This window comes from Ammospiza nelsoni, chromosome 4 (assembly GCF_027579445.1).
Source record: "Ammospiza nelsoni isolate bAmmNel1 chromosome 4, bAmmNel1.pri, whole genome shotgun sequence".
Taxonomy (NCBI): domain Eukaryota; kingdom Metazoa; phylum Chordata; class Aves; order Passeriformes; family Passerellidae; genus Ammospiza; species Ammospiza nelsoni.
Genome location: NC_080636.1, coordinates 42,062,313 through 42,080,348, shown reverse-complemented (window position 1 = coordinate 42,080,348; position 18,036 = coordinate 42,062,313). Strand labels below are relative to the sequence as shown.

At 39.5% G+C, this 18,036-nt stretch overlaps 1 protein-coding gene across 1 annotated transcript in view; it reads right to left on the bottom strand.

The window, feature by feature from the left end:
- Positions 1 to 2,139, bottom strand: part of SLC7A11 (solute carrier family 7 member 11) — a 62,712-nt gene extending 60,573 nt beyond the window's left edge. The window contains exon 1 of the mRNA XM_059471058.1: positions 1,702 to 2,139. Coding sequence (XP_059327041.1) covers positions 1,702 to 1,978 — 277 coding nt within the window. The 5' untranslated portion in view covers positions 1,979 to 2,139. The remainder of the gene's footprint in view (positions 1 to 1,701) is intronic.
- Positions 2,140 to 18,036: the final 15,897 nt, after the last annotated feature.

Below are 18,036 nucleotides of genomic sequence, written 5' to 3'. Positions count from 1 at the left end.
TAGCTCAGCTGAAGATGTGTTTAAAGGAATCCTTACAGCCACATTAAAAAAAGGTCTCTCTGAATTTTCTTTTGCTAGCCTCTTCTGTTGAGATTCAGGATGAAATTAAATTGTGTTTTAATATAAGTTATAAACATAGCCTCAGCAAGACCTTACGTGACCTCTACATGTGATTTAACTATAAGTCACACAAGGAACTAAAATCCAAAATATTAAAAAAAAAAAGCAACAACCAAAAAAACAAACAATCAATCTGTAACAGGTCCATTCTGAGAACAAGATACTATGTTTTGCTGTGCTAATTTCCACAGTTCTTCATATCTAGAGGTCTGGAAAATGACTTAAAAAATCTGTTTGATAAAAGAGAGGGGGTTTTTTTGTTGTTGTTTTGATTTGGGGTTTTTGTGGTTTTCTGCTTGGGTTTTGGTTTTGGTTTTTTTTTTGTTTGTTTGTTTGTTTGTTTGTTTGGGTTTTTTTGGTACAGACTTTATCTCACAGCCAGAATAACTTTACTACTGCTAAAGTTATAGCCATTAAGGCAGTGCTTAAGCAAATTCTGGGTGAAGTAACTCAAAAGACCAAGGTCTTTTGACAGGGTTACAAATAGGATCTGAGGTTTTTCTTGATAGCAGAATTTTGTTGCAGGCAGATCTTCCATATTTGTACAAGAGATTGTGCTGCACATTTATCACTTGACCCAAATGGGTCCTAACTTACTCGACTGTTTGGCCTGGGTGGGTTTAGCATGTGAAGAATATTTCTTTTAAGTTCAGAGCCAATTTACAAGGTGGCATTTGCATGTTCCGCCTATTAAGTAGACACTCAGTCTCTCTTTGTCCTCTTCACCTCCTGCCAGTAAACAGCAGTTTCCCTTTCAAATAAAGCCAATATTCATGTTACTTCTTCAGTTTCTTTGAGATTAACTCATTAAATAGGTCAATGAACCCTCTGTCCCACAGAGGCCAGGGTGGGGTTTTCCACTCTGAATGAGGGTTTTGTTTTGTACAGAACAACTTAACTGGACTTCTTCACAATTCAACACTCTTCAAGAATACAAAGAATCAAACAAAAACACTCCCACAATATGCAGGCCAGCAATCAAACTCCCAGGGCAGATTTGCTTCCATCACACTGGTTTTTGTAGCCAAATCTTTCAAAGCAACATCATGAGCGAGGAAGGAAGAGCTGGGAAGAGAGGTTATTAGTATTATTGCTTTGCTCCCCTTCATGCCAATACAGCTTACCTACAGTAGGAATTATTCCTCTCAGACCTTGCTCTAGCCTCTGGGGAACTAGGTTGAGCTGTCTAAACATTTCAGTGGTGTTCAAGAAGTGTGTTCATCCAGCTGCCAGGGCTTTACAAGCAAACCATAAATACATCTTACAGACAGGAGAAAAACATACAGCACTTTCTATAGGGAAAAATGCTCATTTAGTTTTCCTGTTCCTTTAGGAACCCATTAAAAAAAAAATTTAAATTTATGCTTCCAGCTTTCACCAGCTGGTGCCGGGAGTTGGGGGACAGGGGTTGCAAATCTTTGCACCCTCCACAAACCCATCATGAAGCACAGACCTTCTGTAGTCCCATTGGCGCTCAAGCTCTGCACTCTGACTTCCTATCCAATAGTAAAATCAGAGAAATAATCACAACAATTCTCCAGCTGCCCCTCTAGACCAATTAGAAACTTTTCAGGGACTTACCAAAAAGCGAGAGGATACCACACACTGTCCAGACAGTCAAGGACATGCCCACGCTGCCTGTGTTCTTCAGGATGCCTTTGGGAGAGATGAAGATGCCAGCTCCAATGATAGTGCCAATTATGATGGATATCCCCCTCAAAAGTGTCACTTTCTTCTTCAGCACAACTTTTCCCTGCCGGGCCGGCTGTCCGCTGTCCAGAGAGGACAACTTGCCATTAGCTTGTCCCTGCAAGTAGCTTCCATTAGAGACCGTGGGCACAGCAGCTTTCCTAAACATGCTACAGTGCCACCAGCACTCTGCTGGCAAGCACAGGCAGAAAAGTTTTCAGCAGAAACTGAAGAGGTTTTTTTCCTTCTCTATGTAGCCAACTACTTTGTCTCTTCCTGTTTTATCTTTCCAGCTGCTCCTACACACAGGTAACAAGCTCTTAAAGAGTCTGTGAGCCCTTCCTGTGATCCAAGCCCAGCTCAGGAACACCTGCGTTTTCACACTGTGGTACTGCCCTATCATTGGAAACCAGCTCAGCTTCCGCATGGACTTGTATTTAAGCTCTTGTCATACCAAGTTACTCTAGCTGAATGATGATGCAAATTCTCCAGGTTTGCATCAGCCATTTGAGAAACCGCTGGCATTACTCAGCATTTCTTTTTTTTTTTTTTCTTTCTTTTTTTGGTTGTTGTTTTTCCTCCCCCCCCTCCCTTTTTTTTTTTTTTTTCTTTTTAAACTGTAGGGGCATGTTGTGCAACTGACCTGGGGGTGGTGAGAAGAACAAAGCACTCGCAAGCAACTCGAGCCAAACCTCACCAATCAATGCAAGCATATCACCCTCGACACCCTGAAACACACTCCCAATTTTTTAAAGCAGCTCAGAGCCAGAAACAAAAGCCTGCCTAAACATAAAGCTCGTCAGAGCACAAGGGGAAAAGAAATCAAACAGGATACGTCATCCCTGGGTCTAATCCAATTTCATTCTCGAAAAACTCCCAACAAAAGTTCAGTTTGCGGGGGCTGAACTTGTAGCGTCGCAGTTGATCCGCCTCTCCCACGTCCGTGTTGCGAATTTGGAGATCTCTGCAGGGACCAGGACCCACTGTAAAGGATCCATAGAGCCCCGGTGTTACCCCCAGTTACTTAGCAACACCTCCCAGTCAGCCTAAGGCGTGATTTCCAGAGAACAGGAGTTTTCCTAGGTGCAGCTGTTTTCCGGGGTGTCAGGAAGCAGCACCATGACACCACCTTGTTAAAACACACTGCAAAGGTTCACAGACACCTGGCATGTGCAAGCAGGCAGGAGCAGGGCAACACCCCGGAGCACAGGATCTCCAGCAGCTCCGGAATCAGAATGGCATTTCTGAGTTATCCCTGATAACACAAAAATCTGCAGCGCTCCCCATGCCAGATAAACGGGTAATCAGATGCATAAATACGTTTGCTTCACCTGATCATTCAAAATTCAAACGGAGCATTTAAAGTGTTAAAAAGAGGTGCCTTCTCCTAAAACAGATAAAAAATCAATAGCCTTCAAGCATTTTTGACCTAATCAAGGGACAGCCTTTATAACATATGCCAAAGGGGAAAAATTCTTCATGGTATAACTATTGCAGCTGCTAATAGCTTCAGATTAGATCAGTGTAGTGAGAGGTTATTGCTACAGTTACTGCTTTTACAGGTATAGCTTAATTAGTACCTTGGTTTGGGAGTAAAAAGAAGACCAGTTAAACCATTTTATCCTTCAAAAAGAAGGCACTCAGCTCAGAGCACAACTCTGCTTTCAAATTTATGTGAGAAAGAAGAGATACTGGGCTACCAACATGCTGCAGCTGTAAAACTTGAGTGTTTTTAAAGCCTCATATTTTCAGTTATAACTCACCTGTAATAGTTGGCACTGAGATAAAAGAAAGCATAACAAAAGCTTATCTGGTTTAAATGCACGCAGGTGAAAAGCAAAGTGACTGTAGCTTTTGGCTGCAGAGCAGTCAAGAAGTGCTTGTCCTGTTTTCTGAACATATCCTCCTTCTGCCTCCCCCTGCTGATACGCTCAGCAGCGGATCCCTCAGCTGTCAGCTGATCCCTGTGCAGAGCCCACATGTGACTGCACAGACTGACTGCAGACAGGACCTTCCCTGCCACCCCACGGCCCAGACCAAGCCAATTTCCATGGCACCAGGTATGAGTAAGGCCAGGATTAGGTGGCACGCTATGCCAAGATGTTTTCTCTTGGTGCACGTTCCACAGGCTGCCCCCCAATAAGATCAGGCAACTGGAGCAAATCAAACCAGCAAAAAGCATTAACCTGAGAACTGAGTTGGGCTGGTGACCTTTATTTTCATTTTCAAAGGCTTTTTAATGAAGAAGCACATGACATCTTCAAACATCTGATGCTTTAACGGAGACATTCTTAACTAATGTTTACCCTTTATTTACACAGGAAGCTGGTTCCAAGATCAAACCGAAAGCTCAATAACCAGACGACCCCGAGGCAGCTCCCGGCAAGCCAGTTGTCTACAACAACCATCCAGTACAAACCCTGGGCAGTATAATGGCTTTCAAATAACATTTGATTACTAGCCAGCAGAATACATGTTTCCCCTTTGGGCATAGCAATTAACACTCTCCCACGCAGGGAAAATGGTGCTTGCTCCTTCAGTGGTACAGGGATAGCATGCATGCAAAGCTTAGGACTTTGTGAAATTCCCAGGGAAATTTATGAGGTAGGACCAGAGAAAAGCTAGATGCAGAAAACTCCTTTTCCTAACTCCTGGCAGCTTGCTAGTGATCTCATTATTTGTAGTCTTCCCAGGGAGTATGTTTGTGTACTTCTTCTTCATAGCTTCTCCGTGCTATCCACTAAAATGAAGAAAAATAGGAGCTTTTCTCCTTTGAGTTCCAGCCTTACTTCCAATTATTAGTTCCACTCAGGCTAAAGAATACTTATTTGGTGTTGGGGGATTATTTGTTATATTCTGGGAATTTCATGAGAATTATCCATCAACTGAGCCCAGTCCTGAGGATGTCACAAAGCTGGAAGAGGGTCACAACTGTCTGCTGACCCCACTTACAGTGTACTCACAAAATCTCCTCTGATTATTTGTATCTCACCGGCCACTTTTACTTCAATTATTCATCACAGAGCAAGGACTGCTATGCAAACACAACAAACAATGCTCAGTGTCTTTTCAAAGAGCTTTTCTTAAAGCACAGGGCTTAACCTGTCCAACACTCAGAACAGCCCCATTCTTCCATAAAAACTTACTCTAAAAGCAGAACAAAAAGGTATAAGGTGCAATTTTCTTTAGAGTGATGAATTTTTTTGAAGAAGTGTTTCTAAAAAACATGTTCTGAAAAGAAACCTTCAGCCTCTAATAGCATCTGGCATTGTGCATAGACTTTTTATTTTTTCTCTCTGGTTGTTTTTTTTCCAATTCATAGACATTTTCTCCTGAACAAACATTTTAAAGCATAACTGAGATCAATAACTGAGATCATCACTGTGAAGCAGTTTCCTTTTGAATCTCACTGCCAGCCCTGATCAATCCATCCACTGTCTGTTCCAAACAAAAATCCTTACCAGAAAAGCCTACAAGTCCTACACCTATACCCTGCAAAGAGCTAAAACATCACCAAAACATCAGCCAGAAGATTCAGCAATCCAGACTGGTTGCCTGAATGCCATCAGTGGCCTCTCACAGTGTGAATAACCTTGCTGGCCAGCTGCACCTTTCTTCTCAGTGCTTGAGCATCACAGGGAATAACAACAGCTCAGTACCTCAGGCAGAACACACCTGACATGATGTTAGCCCTGCTTTTCACAGTAACAGAGTTTTTGCCAACATCTGGATGCAGCTGTATCATTCCAAAGAAGCTACAGTTTTGGTATTTCCCCTGGTGGAATGCTACAGAACACACACAAAGCATTCACCTTTATGGTAATGCTACAACAAATGCAGCAAAGTGAAGAACTTAAAGTTCAATCCTGAACTTGATTTCCCAATTCTCAAGCCCACAAAAACTCTATAATTTCTAGATGTAGAGAGCATACCTTGACAACGTTTCCAGGCATTTGTCTATCAGCTTATTGCGTCAAACAAATCCAAAGACTCACAAGTCAAGCCTCCAGCCACACATTACCACGCTGACTGGAAACACAGGAATGAAAGAGGAAGTTCAGCCAGACTGAAAAGGCGCGAGGAAAGCCCCAAACTATTACATGTGGGTGGCATGGCATGAAAAATGTTGTTTAGAAAACTGATCTGAGTCTTCTGTGTATAATGCCAAGTTGTTTGTGAGCTTCAGAAAGCAGCCCTGCAGAAAGGCAGCAGTGTGGTTTCAAATGTCAAAGGATGGCAAAATACCTAAAAGTATTTGTTTCATGTAGATAATCTAGCGTTGAGAAGTTTTGACTGGGGATTTCAGCTCCTATTGTAGTGTTGAGAAGGAGTTTAACTAGCACTGGGGGGAGAAAATCTATAAGCATTTAAAAACTAAGGTGTCACTGAGAATAAATCATTATGAGGTAACAAATATCTCAACAGACTGGGAAAGATTTTTAAAGCTTTAATGCAAACATAGAACTGAGAATATCAAAATACTTTGTTATCTCTACTACAGGTCAAATCTTCAGTTAAAATGGAACTGCTGAGAATGTTGGGGGGGTTTGCTATTTTCTAGTCAGAGTCTTACAAATTACTCAATTATTTTGCATTCCACTCTGTGCTGGATACAAACTTATTTAGCAGCAAAAGAAAAAGTGAGAAGGAATGAAATACACATCGAGCTCACAGGTTTTAAAAATAAGGTAAAACGTCTATAAGAAATCCAAAAGCAATTCAAATATTTTTTCTTGTATTCTCAGTCAAAAGCTTCCTACAAAATGCAGGAAGCAAATGAAAATCTGATATCTGGAAGACTGCAGGCAAGAGCAGTTTAGAAGGCAAATGCTTCTGAAAGTTTCCCTGTGTTCAATTTGCTGATAGCTGCCAGTCAATTTTCAGCTCGAAAAGAAGGAAAGAAAAAGGGATTTCTGAAATCTGAAATCCCTTCTATTTTTCTCACTATTAAAGCTCTATTTCAAAAGACATGATGAATTTGGCCGAATGGTTTGACAGTTTAATGGGTCTTTTTTAAGCAGACAGGAATCATTAGCACCTTGTATCAAGCATGAAAGCTCCACATGAGAGAAAGCCAATTCTCACTGAAGCCCTGTGGATGTGAAAATATGAGTGTGTTTTATACTATCCCATTTTTCACATTCGGGATATATGTAATCATAATCTAAGCAATGCTGTACATAAATGTTATTCTTGAGTTTTCTGTGTTTGCATTTCTCATTAGCAGAATGAAACAACAACTTTCAGAGTCCCCATGTTATTTTTCCTCAGCTTTTGGATGCAGACACTGAGATACCTCATGGCACTCAAGAAATCAAGACCTCAGGGTAAATTTCCATTAAAACTGCATGTGCCAGATACCTGGCACGATGGCAAGATTGCTGGCAGCTTCAGGGAGTCAGGATTTTATTTCAGATGACTCAGGCTAGGCTGGGCATGTGAAGAGAATTAATTGGCACTTCAGAAAAAAAAAATCTTTGAAAAACTCAAATAGAGACAGGATCAGCAGTGAGAATGTTTTCTAACCCATTTCCCCATTTATTGTGGGAGAATCCTTCACAGCAGATAAAAGCTTGTAATGTGAAGAAAACATACAACAACCGCATAGATTGCCAAATTTTACCTTGGCTCTTTAGCAACTCCATATTCACTTTTATGGTATTTTTCATACAATTCATACAGTATCATTTTCCATCTGTATTACTCTTCTATTTGATCAGGTGCTGAACTTTCTGTGAATTATGGTTTTCCACTATAAATCACATTTTTCTTTTTCTAAAAAGGGTTAATGACACTTATCCCAGTTTCATAGGTGTGACAGGTAGATTCAGCTGCTGAATTCTGTTACGAAAAGGATCTATGCAAAATCTTGAAGAGGAGAATTCAAGACCTTAAACAAAGTTTTAATTTACTGACCACTAAGTGGAGAAATCTTTCAGATCCCTTGTCGTGATCTGAAGCCCAGTTCCTTACCTCCACCCTCAACAGAAGGTCACCTGTCTGTCCCACCAGATTAGGTGAGCTCCTTCCCCTTCTGCTGCATACAATTTAGACTAAATAGAGAATATCTACAAAGTTATTTGATTTTTCTTAAGCAGAAAACTACAACTCTTACCCAAGAATAATTGTGATGGGAATTGTAGGTCCCATCTTGTTCTCATTCCTGTCTCAATTGCCATATGCAGCAATACTCACACTTTTCCCCTTTTAATATAGATTTTTCTCCTTTCTCATTTAATGTAGATTGTTTTTGTCTGGAGACCAAACAAATCTTGGTTGGGGCATTGTGCAGGCCATGAATGCAGCAAGGTCAGGCTTCAGTCAGTGAGTTCTGGGGTGGTCAGGGCTTCTTCAGCAGCAATGGCAGAACATCTCCATCAATAGAGCATCTCAGTTAAGGATTGAAGCAGTGACAGAGTTTGCCACAAGAAGGGATTTAACCTGCAGATAAGCAAAAGCACATACATGCCCAGAAATGACTGGCAGTCAATCATTCACACAGTCATGGAAGTTTAGTGTTGAAATGCAGCCTGTGGATCATACAGGGAATCATATCATTGGCATCTAAATACACATACTTTGTCTTCTTGAAGTATTAAGAACTCCAACAGAAAAAGCACTTGCTTGGAGCACTGCCAAGGTGCTTCAGCAGTTTGTACTGGTGCAGCTCCATATATTATTCCCACACTTCAAAAGAGAGCAGTATTTTAGTGCTGAGGTCAGCCTCCGTTTTTACTTTGAAAGTGAAGTTCCTATTTTCCACATTCACAATCTATTCTTCAGAGGCACTGCCTACTCAAGCATAGTAATTTTACCAAGTTTTGTGACATTTAGTAAAAAGATTAAGAATCCGATGTGTGACAGATGGACACAGTGTCTGGGCTTGATGAAGGTACTTCTGACTTGCCACTTCTAGACTTTAGAATTTTGTGCAAAACAGCTACCATGACAGAAATATGCCCTCTTCCCCCTCCCCACATTTGTGAGGAGGTACAGTTTACCCATATCCTGAGAAATTCAGTCTCCAGGACAACAAAAAGTACTGACATGGATTTCTAAGCCCATTTCAAGCTCATGCTTCACATATAAAAATAGCCAACAGCTCAACCCTCTCTGTGTATAATGCACCACATCCAGCATTCCTCCATTCCTTCCACCTTTAATCTAGTTCAAAGATTAATAGAGGAGGCTTTCCTATCAAATGTTTCTACTCTCATCATAGGCTCTTTTATAACAAAATGGACACTAACCTCAGATTTTATTCTTCTTTGTTGCACTTCAAAGAGAGGAGTTGAGAGGACTCTGTAAGAGAGCACAATTTGAGGGCTCTTGCCTTAAAATAAATGAATATAATCATTATTGTTCACACTTTTCTAGAGGCTTCAGAGCCCTAACAGCCCCCTCACAAGAGATGGTGGCAGAGAGGGATTCAACAGGATAAAAGACTCTCACTCCTCTTTAACATGAACACACACACACACACACAGAGTGCTGAAATTTGGAGCTGATATACACAGTAGAAAACTTATCTCTATAGCTAAAGAAAACTTATCTCTATAGCTAAAGCAAATCCTTCCCACTGCATAACCTCCCCCCCCACTGAAGTGGCCCTCCCCTTGAGGATGCAACCCTGAATATACAGATATCTCCTTTACTGAGTATCCATCTGCTGAATCAAAATACAAATTGTACTTGAGTTAAAACAGCACACCAAGTAACTGTGGTCATTTTTGAGTAGCACAACACGTCCCTGTAAAAGATATTCTGTGTTAGACAGAAGGGATGCAGAGAGGGACTACAGAAAGATGGTGCACTGTAAATCACATGAACACTTCCTGCAGAATAGGTTAGAATGCCACAGAAATTTAGGTTGGGGAAAATTTGAGCTGCTCCTGTATCCATTTCTCTTCAGGTTACACAATGTAGGCTTTTATTTATTCTTAATTTAAACAAGAAATAAAGGGACAGGAGTATAGTTTAAGCAGAGATATTTCATTAATCATCTGCATACAGCTTTTGTTAATAATTATCTCCAATTTATAAAACCCTTCAGAGAAACTAAGGAAAATAGCCCAATTCAGCTTTCTGAAAACAACATATATTTAAAGGCCTCTCCTCAGGCATGACAGCAATGAATCTGCTACATAAGGAGTATCCTGCCATTAATTGTTGCTTTATTTTAGTTTTTGATCTTTATTTCTCCCCTTTTTTTTTTCCACCTGAAGGCACATGCTCAGTAAAGTCTGAACTAAAGTAGGATCCAGAAGTTCCAACAAATCCCATGACCAGAGTAGGGAGCTTTTTGATGTGCTCTCCTCTTTGTATGGACAGCCTTGATATTCTTCACAAAATGGAAGATATCACCATGGAGCACGATGTAAAGGACTGAAAGGTCAAAGTAGTAAAGAATTTTATTTTCTGTAATGTATTTCTCATTATATTTCCAATACTGCTTCTCCTGACAAGAGCTATTCTGAAAACACTGGGCAACAAAATAGAAATTCTACCTCCTGACAATTGTTCTGTCAAAAAACTGGAAATGAGAAACAATGCTCTGAGTCACAGTCCATCTTCCTAACTCTCCCTTCATCTCCCCATGAAGGGTACAAAGACCAGTTTTTCTGTATGTATTCCCTTTCCTCTTGGCTCCTGCATGGCAGCCGTGTATTTGGGAACCTATGCAAATTTCAGAGATCCTTTGACATTCACTGTTTTATTTTTATCTTCTGAGCTTATTCGACCTTATCTATCCAGATATGCAAAGTCCACTCCTATAAACTTCAGAGTCTCCTAATAAGTGAATTCATCTTGGTGTAAAAGACTCATGCATTTTTATTTCTACTTGCATGATCTTGCATTTAATTTCTCTTCTTCCCTTCTGATAATTAATTACTTGGGAGTGTGGAGAGCAGAGGGAAAGGTGAGGAGAAAAGCCAGGAATTGTGCCAACCTCAGGTTTGAAAAAGTACTTTTCTTCTCTATTTTGGCAGCAAAGTTTTGCATTAGTTGTTTTGAATTCCTTAACTGTAGCTGTTACTACATTTTGTTTAGAAGGAGAAATTGTCAGAGTGTGCAAAAGTAATTCCAAAGATAAAAAGCAGGAATTGTTTAGCCTCTATGTTCTGGATTTTCATGTCTGTTGGCAGTTTCTGTAATCGAAGCAGCAGATTCACAGCTCAGCACCACAAAATACAGAAAGAGCTGCAACTACTGAAGTTTGCTGGGTTAAAAGAAAATCTGCCACTATTTTGTTCAGAAAATAAGTCCCAGAAGTAAAGGGGAAAAAAAAAAAGGTCTGGGAACAAAATCAAACGTACATTGGTTTGTTTCTCCCCCAAAAATAAATGTCCAAGTGCCCAGCTATCACCCAAAGAGTGAAATTTTGGCACACCAGGGATTGTGCAACTGTAAATGAAGGAAATTCTTCTTCCTTCCTCCTGCAACTTGCTGACAGACTACTCTGTATATTTTAACAGAGTATGGGTGATGTGCCCTTGTCCCTGTTCAGGAATGGAAAAATCCAGCCATATCTATATGGCAAAATCCATCACATTGAGAAAAAGATGGGGTTTTTTTTTCCCCTTGGTGTGGGATCTCAGCACCTCAGGATGGAGGTGCAGAGAGGCCGAGACCACCCTTGGGGGGCTCGGGAATCCTGGAATGTTGCCAGAAGTGTCTGGTGGCAGGATTTTGATCCTACACAGGAGATGAGACCTGTATGAGGACTGGGAGGATTCCACTGGGTGAATGGTGAAGGGATAAGTTAGTTAAAGTGTAAAACACAGGGTTTAGGATTTTGGTACAGGGGGGTCTAGAGAAGTAAGATGGAGGAATTGGGGCGTGTCCTGTCCTTCTTCTTCTTCTTCTTGGCCTCCATCTTCTGTGGTGGTGGTGGCACTTTGGGATTGGTCATTACTAAAAGTGCACTGGTTAATAAGGGTAAAAGGTATTGGGGAAAAATGATAAATATTGTACACGTAACTTAGGGTATAAAGATAAGTGACCGCCCGGGGGCTTGGGGAGTGTGCCCATGGCTGACTTGCTGTGCAGACCTCTGTCGGGCTGAAAGAAAATCTTTTAGATAAACAATTAATAAACACCAAGACCGAGACAAGATCAGAAGTCTCTCCTCGTCCTTTGAAGCGTCGGCTCTCCAAGGCCATCCCTGGGCCTTTCCAGGCCACCAGAACAGCAACACAGAAAACCCTACAAGTGGCGTCCCTGAGAATTCCCTGGGAATTCCCTGAGAATTCCAGAACACCTAAAACAACGCAGAAAACCTTACAAGCCTAAACAGCCGAGAAACAGAGCAAATGTCATCCCTGAGCTATCTCCGGTAATAAATCAGCAAAGAGAAAAGAAGAATGCCGGAAACTTTACACCTTGGGTGAAGACAGATGTGCAGTTTAAACCTCTCAGTTGCTACAACATCCCTCTTACCTAGGTGTCAGGTGAACCAGTCACATCTTCACTGTAGCCTGATAACATGAAGTGGAGCACAGCTCTGGTATTTGAAATTAAGTCGTGTCTTTACAGTCATGCTCAGTACTTAACTTTCTCTGCATGGCTTTTCTGCTTCCATGCTCCCCTTCTGATCTCAAATTACAGAAATTTATTTGCATTCAAGGCTTCTCAACATACTCTTTGTTCTTTTTTCTGCTCATCAGAAGGATAATTTCCTCTTCTAGAGTCTGATACCGTCCTGAAGAGCAAACATTAGAAATAGATCACAAGCAGTGTGCATTCAAATAAATTATATGTTTAAATGTGTCAGTTAAACCATAATGCTCAATTAGACAGCTAATTATGTTGAAAATGCAGTTGTGTGCATAAATTGATGGCCACGCCCCCAGCCTCCCTGGCTGCTCCCATTCACACATTGTCCCTTTGTAAATTTTATCTTTCATATATCACCCATATAATATAAACCTTTAAGGTTTATCTAAGTGCAGTCAGACACTGCTTTACTGTTATTTCATTTTAAAATATAATTTCAAGTCCAATTCAACCTTTGCGCTGAGTTTTACTACTTGCCATCAAAAATGTAGTGGCAGTAAGATTTGTGGACCAGGTCTCCAGAATTCTCAAGGTCATATTCCCAAAATGCTTTTCCTCATTTATGATGACTCACTTTCCAGGATGCTTTATAATCATTCTCACTGCTGCATTTTACAAGGAAAAACAAAATTTCTTTTAAATTTATATGCACATGTGAACTTTAGAGATTGACCTCATAGAGAAGCAGTTCATGAAACTAGAGATGACACACTTACATTTAAAAAACACAGTCTTAAAATTGTCGCTGCATTCATGAATGCTAGTTACAACTTGGAAATCACTTAGGAAGAATAAAGAGTCTGTCAGCATGAACAAAAAGGTTCCATTTAAGAGTGATATCTTGGTATGACAAAATACATCCTTGTACTTAATTCCTGACATATCATCTCACAACCATCAGATAAAATAAATCTTTTCATATATATTTTCTGTGTTTTGTGGTAAAACACATTCATTCAGTTTCTATAGGTTTAGCATTTTTATTGGCAACCAATCTGACTGAAGCATTTATACACAGAAAAACCCAAACTCTCATAATTGATGAGATCTGAGAAAAGATAAATTATTTTTTTGGTGGTTCCAGACAGCTACACATTTCATTTCTCACAATATGAAAGGAATCATACAACATCAAATTTCACCACTATAAATGCGTTAAAAATTTAGGCAAAAGAAAGACATAAAAACAGGATAGCACCAAAGGGATAAAAATAACCTTCACTTGAGCTCAGCATAAAGTACCATTTCAAGCAGACAGCTGTTCCCTTCAGTTCTTAAGCACAGATAATGCAGAAAAATTAATGGTTAAATAAAAACTCCAAACCTGACCATTTCCTTTCTTTTCTAAGTTGTTTTTTCCTCTGAATTATGGAAGGCGTAAGTTTCATTTTAAGGTCTAAAACCATTGTCATACAGTTAATCCATACAGTTAGACCATATCAGCCATATTATTAGTGTTCTCAGTCAGCCCACATTTCCTGGTAATATATTTAAGATCTCACACAGTAAAGAAAAACTGAAATAACCCCATGTCCGTAGTTCAGGGCGTATATGGCAGTAAAATCCAGCTCCTCAAAACAACCAAAATTAATCTGGATAAGTACTGAAAATAACAATGTATGATCCTGCTTCAGCTTTGACAGCCTAAGAGACAAAATTATCTATTGCATTACACTTTCTTTCATTTTTTTTAATTTGTTACTGCTACAGTCATTTAAGAGGGAAAGCTTTCAGCACTATGTTCTGCTTTGTCCTACCAGGACTTTGAGCAACTCCTCTGAACTACCTTAACAGCTGAAATCCAGGGCATGTTTTTTTTGGCACACATTACAAATTATTAAATTCAATTTCAAAAATGAAAATTCTGTTAAAGTCACTTTTCAAAAATCCACACATCCATTTCTGACATGTCATTTTGGACCAGTAGTCCTGGAACAGACTGACTGATATATATAGAAGCAGGCTTAGTATTTATAATTTGGTCCAAGTCACTGAGCAGTGCTGGTATGCCAGCCTAGAGACTCAGAGAGTGACACTGAGAGGGGCTAGAAACTGCTCAGAAATTTTTTAAGGTTCTTATGATTGTCACTAAGCTCGCTGCTTCACAACAGATTGAAAAATGTGAGAGGTTTTCCAGCTGAGGTCACATGTGTCTTAAAGAGGATTAACATGAACAGCCAACTAACAAATGCCAGGGTTTTTTTTTCTTTCCATTTTTTAAATCCTTCTTTCTTTTCTATCCTGTAATAAAACTTTTTTTTTCAACTTTTTTTCTGCCTCTTTTCTATATATCTCCCCCCTTTTGGCATAGCACATAAGGAAACTGCAAGTCATTTAATAGATGCACTTAGCACAACAAAGCTCTGTGCTGCAGACTCTGAGGATACAGAGAGCAAAGTCCTTGAGTGAATCTCACTCAAAGCAGGGAGTATTAAATCACATAACCAGTGAAACAGTTCAGGATCTCACCTGCTCTTTTACACATTTCAGTTGTGGCATGCTTATCTCTCCATTCTCTACTATCCCCTCTCTGTATATCAATAAAACCTGGTCAGGCTTAAAAACACCTTTGGCTTAGCTATCAAAAGTCTTTGCAGAAATAAAATAGAAATGCTTTGGATGAATCACACTAAAAGGCAGCCTTCAAAGTGACACCTCCATCAAGGCAGAACGCAGCACCCTTGCAGAACTCATCCCATCAGCTGGCCAGCTTTCAGCTACATCTCTAAAACATTAAAGGCATCATGGTTCAGCCCAGTTCTACAATTATTGTTTACACACAGTAGGTTGGCTGAGTATGGCAAAAAAATCAGAGAAACAAACACTGTAACTAACAGATGCCACCATTTTTGCAGATCTGAGTAGTTTAATCAATAGTGTCCTATTTATTCATGTTGAAGCCTTTCCACAGTAACCTGATGGTCTCTTGGTGCACTCTCAACTGAAAGCTAAGAGAAAGAAAAAATACCAAGCTTTATTTTTTTTGGTGGAGATAAGTGAGACAAGAGGCTAATACTGAACTGGTACTGTTCACCTTTCTCTTCTAGGATAATCTCTTTCCACAACAAAGAAGTAATTTCTTGTTCCCTTATTAACTGCTGCACACTAGCTTAATGTCACCGTAGCATTTTATCATAGCAGTTCTTCAAAGCCTGCCAAACTGGCTTCCCCAGCAAACACTATCCACCTATAGGACATAGGCTTGACTCCAGCTGCAGTCCCCAGAGCTCATGACACAAAAATTGCATCTGAATTACCTCTATTTTAATTGCCAGAACACCACTCCACCAGGAATTTGCATAAGTCCCTTTGAGACATGTTTAACTCTGGCGAAAACAAAACAAAAAAAATGTTTTCCATATTTCTGCTTAAAATATGTTTTATTTTAGACCATCCACTCACATTAAAACTCCACACTATCCTGCTCTTTAGTTCGTTTCCTTTTAGTCTAGAGGAAGTTTTCTTAGATGTATTTTTCAACCACTTTAAGGAATAAGATATGAAGAAAGAAAGAAGAAAAAAGAAAACTAAATCTTGATCTTCACCAATATCTATCATAGGACTTTTCCCCCTCATTAACACTCTTGAATATCATTCACAAAGCAATTTGACATCTGTATGCACTTAAACTATGAACATCTCAATTTCCTTTTAAATTCCTCAGGAAGTAATGGTCAGGCTTAAATGCTAAAGAAGAGGAAGATAAATTTCTGAATAGGACCTCTGAGAGACAGATTATAGCACATTTCACTATTACATTAAGTTTTCTCCTGGCAATAAAAAAAAAAAAAAAAAAAGTCAAAGGTAAAGCAGACCTCTGAGTCTCCCACACTGTTCATTTAGGTCAGAAAACTTTGTAGTGCTTAAATATTTCAAACCAATTCTTCCAGAAAAACCTCGAACAAGTAATATTTCTCTCTTTTTTGGTAGAACTCTCTCCAAGTTTGGACAAGCCAATCTGAGCTGTAGATGGGAAGTGGTACATTAGTACAGTGAGGGACTGATCTCATTACAGTTGCAAACCAACAGATTAATGATTTAGTGCAATACCTTCCTCTCTTGTCCTTCTCTCTGCAAGTGAACTATATATGGACCAATTCTGCTCGCCGATCAGGCTCCAAAAATTTGGATGTCATAATAAAATAAACAGTATTTTTCTCTACTGTAGTTGTTTCATTTCTTATAATTAAGGAATTCTTCATTAATTGCTTACACCAGAGAATCTATCAATTTGGACCTCAATGAGCATACCACACCCTTCAAGAGATACTTGTTGGGTGTGCTTAAAGCTTGAACTAGTTTAATTCAGTTCTCACAGACATCTTCAGCTCTTTATTCAGGTAGTTTTCTACACATAAGAAGCACAATTTCATCAGAGTATCAGCCATGAACTTTTTCAGCATCTATCCAATAGCAAATTAAATAAAAACAACAAAAATCAGACAGATTTTTATGGATGAAAATAAATTTAGCAGTTCTTCGTTTTGAAGCTAATGATTGTGTACATGTAAATAGCTACATCTACTATTACTCATAATATGTGGGTAAGAAAAGTTCAGCTTTATGTTCTCTTGGAAGTTCCATAAGCAGCTTCTTTCATCCATTTGTTCATAGGAATGTGCACTGACTACATGACAATCTCTGTCATGAACCATCAATAAAATGACAAACCTGGGGATATAAACCACCTCTTCTGCAAAAGTGACTCCACCAGCTGGCAGCAGTAACCAGAACACCACACATTTATTTATCATACCACCAAGCTGCATGGAAGGAAGGGAAGTAATCACTATGTTTACGTTCAGCACAGCAGTGCAGGAAGAAATACTGGTACAAGGCTGTGTGATTTAACTCTACTTACATCCTAAAGCTCATCCAGTGAAATAATCATTTACTAATCCCAGCATGCAGCTGCAGAGACAATGATGGCACTGGACATTGATTTTGCATTACTATCAAATAATTGATTTTGGTTTGGATAGAAAGCAGTCCACCCCCCTTTGTCTGTTGGCTTCAGTTATGCCCATTACCAGTACATAAGTTGCTTATATTGCTTTTCTCATAAATTTCATCATAATCTTGCGCTTTTGACATAATTTTTGTTGTGAACATCATTGTGAATTACAAATGGAAAAAGAAGCTTCTTTTAGAGTACTTGTCAGGTTTTCTAATGCAAAATTGTTGTAATTTTCTCAAAACCTCCCTGAGTAACAAGCAAAAGGGAATTTTTCACTCTGCTTTTAAAATTAGGAAAACACTTATTAGCCTCCAAAAGACAGTGGACCATAGGCAGAGAATCCTTCAACAACTTCTCTTTCCACCACCTGCCACATCAGCTTTCTTGTATTTGCAGCCAACATCTCCAGTCCCACTGCCTGCCCAGTGACTCCTACACTTTACTTCATTCCACCAGTTATTTTTTTTTAGGTATTCCACTAGGTATATTTCAGTAGTATTAAGAATCATCAAATTATTTAGGTTGGAAAAGGCTTCTAAGGTCACCAGTCCAACAATCTAGTGCTGCCATCTTCATCTTTAAGCTATGTCACTCAGTGCCATGCCTGTATTTTTTTAAATTTTAAAATTTCCAGGGAGGGTGACTTCACAGTTTCCCTGGGCAATACTTGGCAATTCTTGACAACACTTCCTGTGAAGAAATCTCTCTTAATG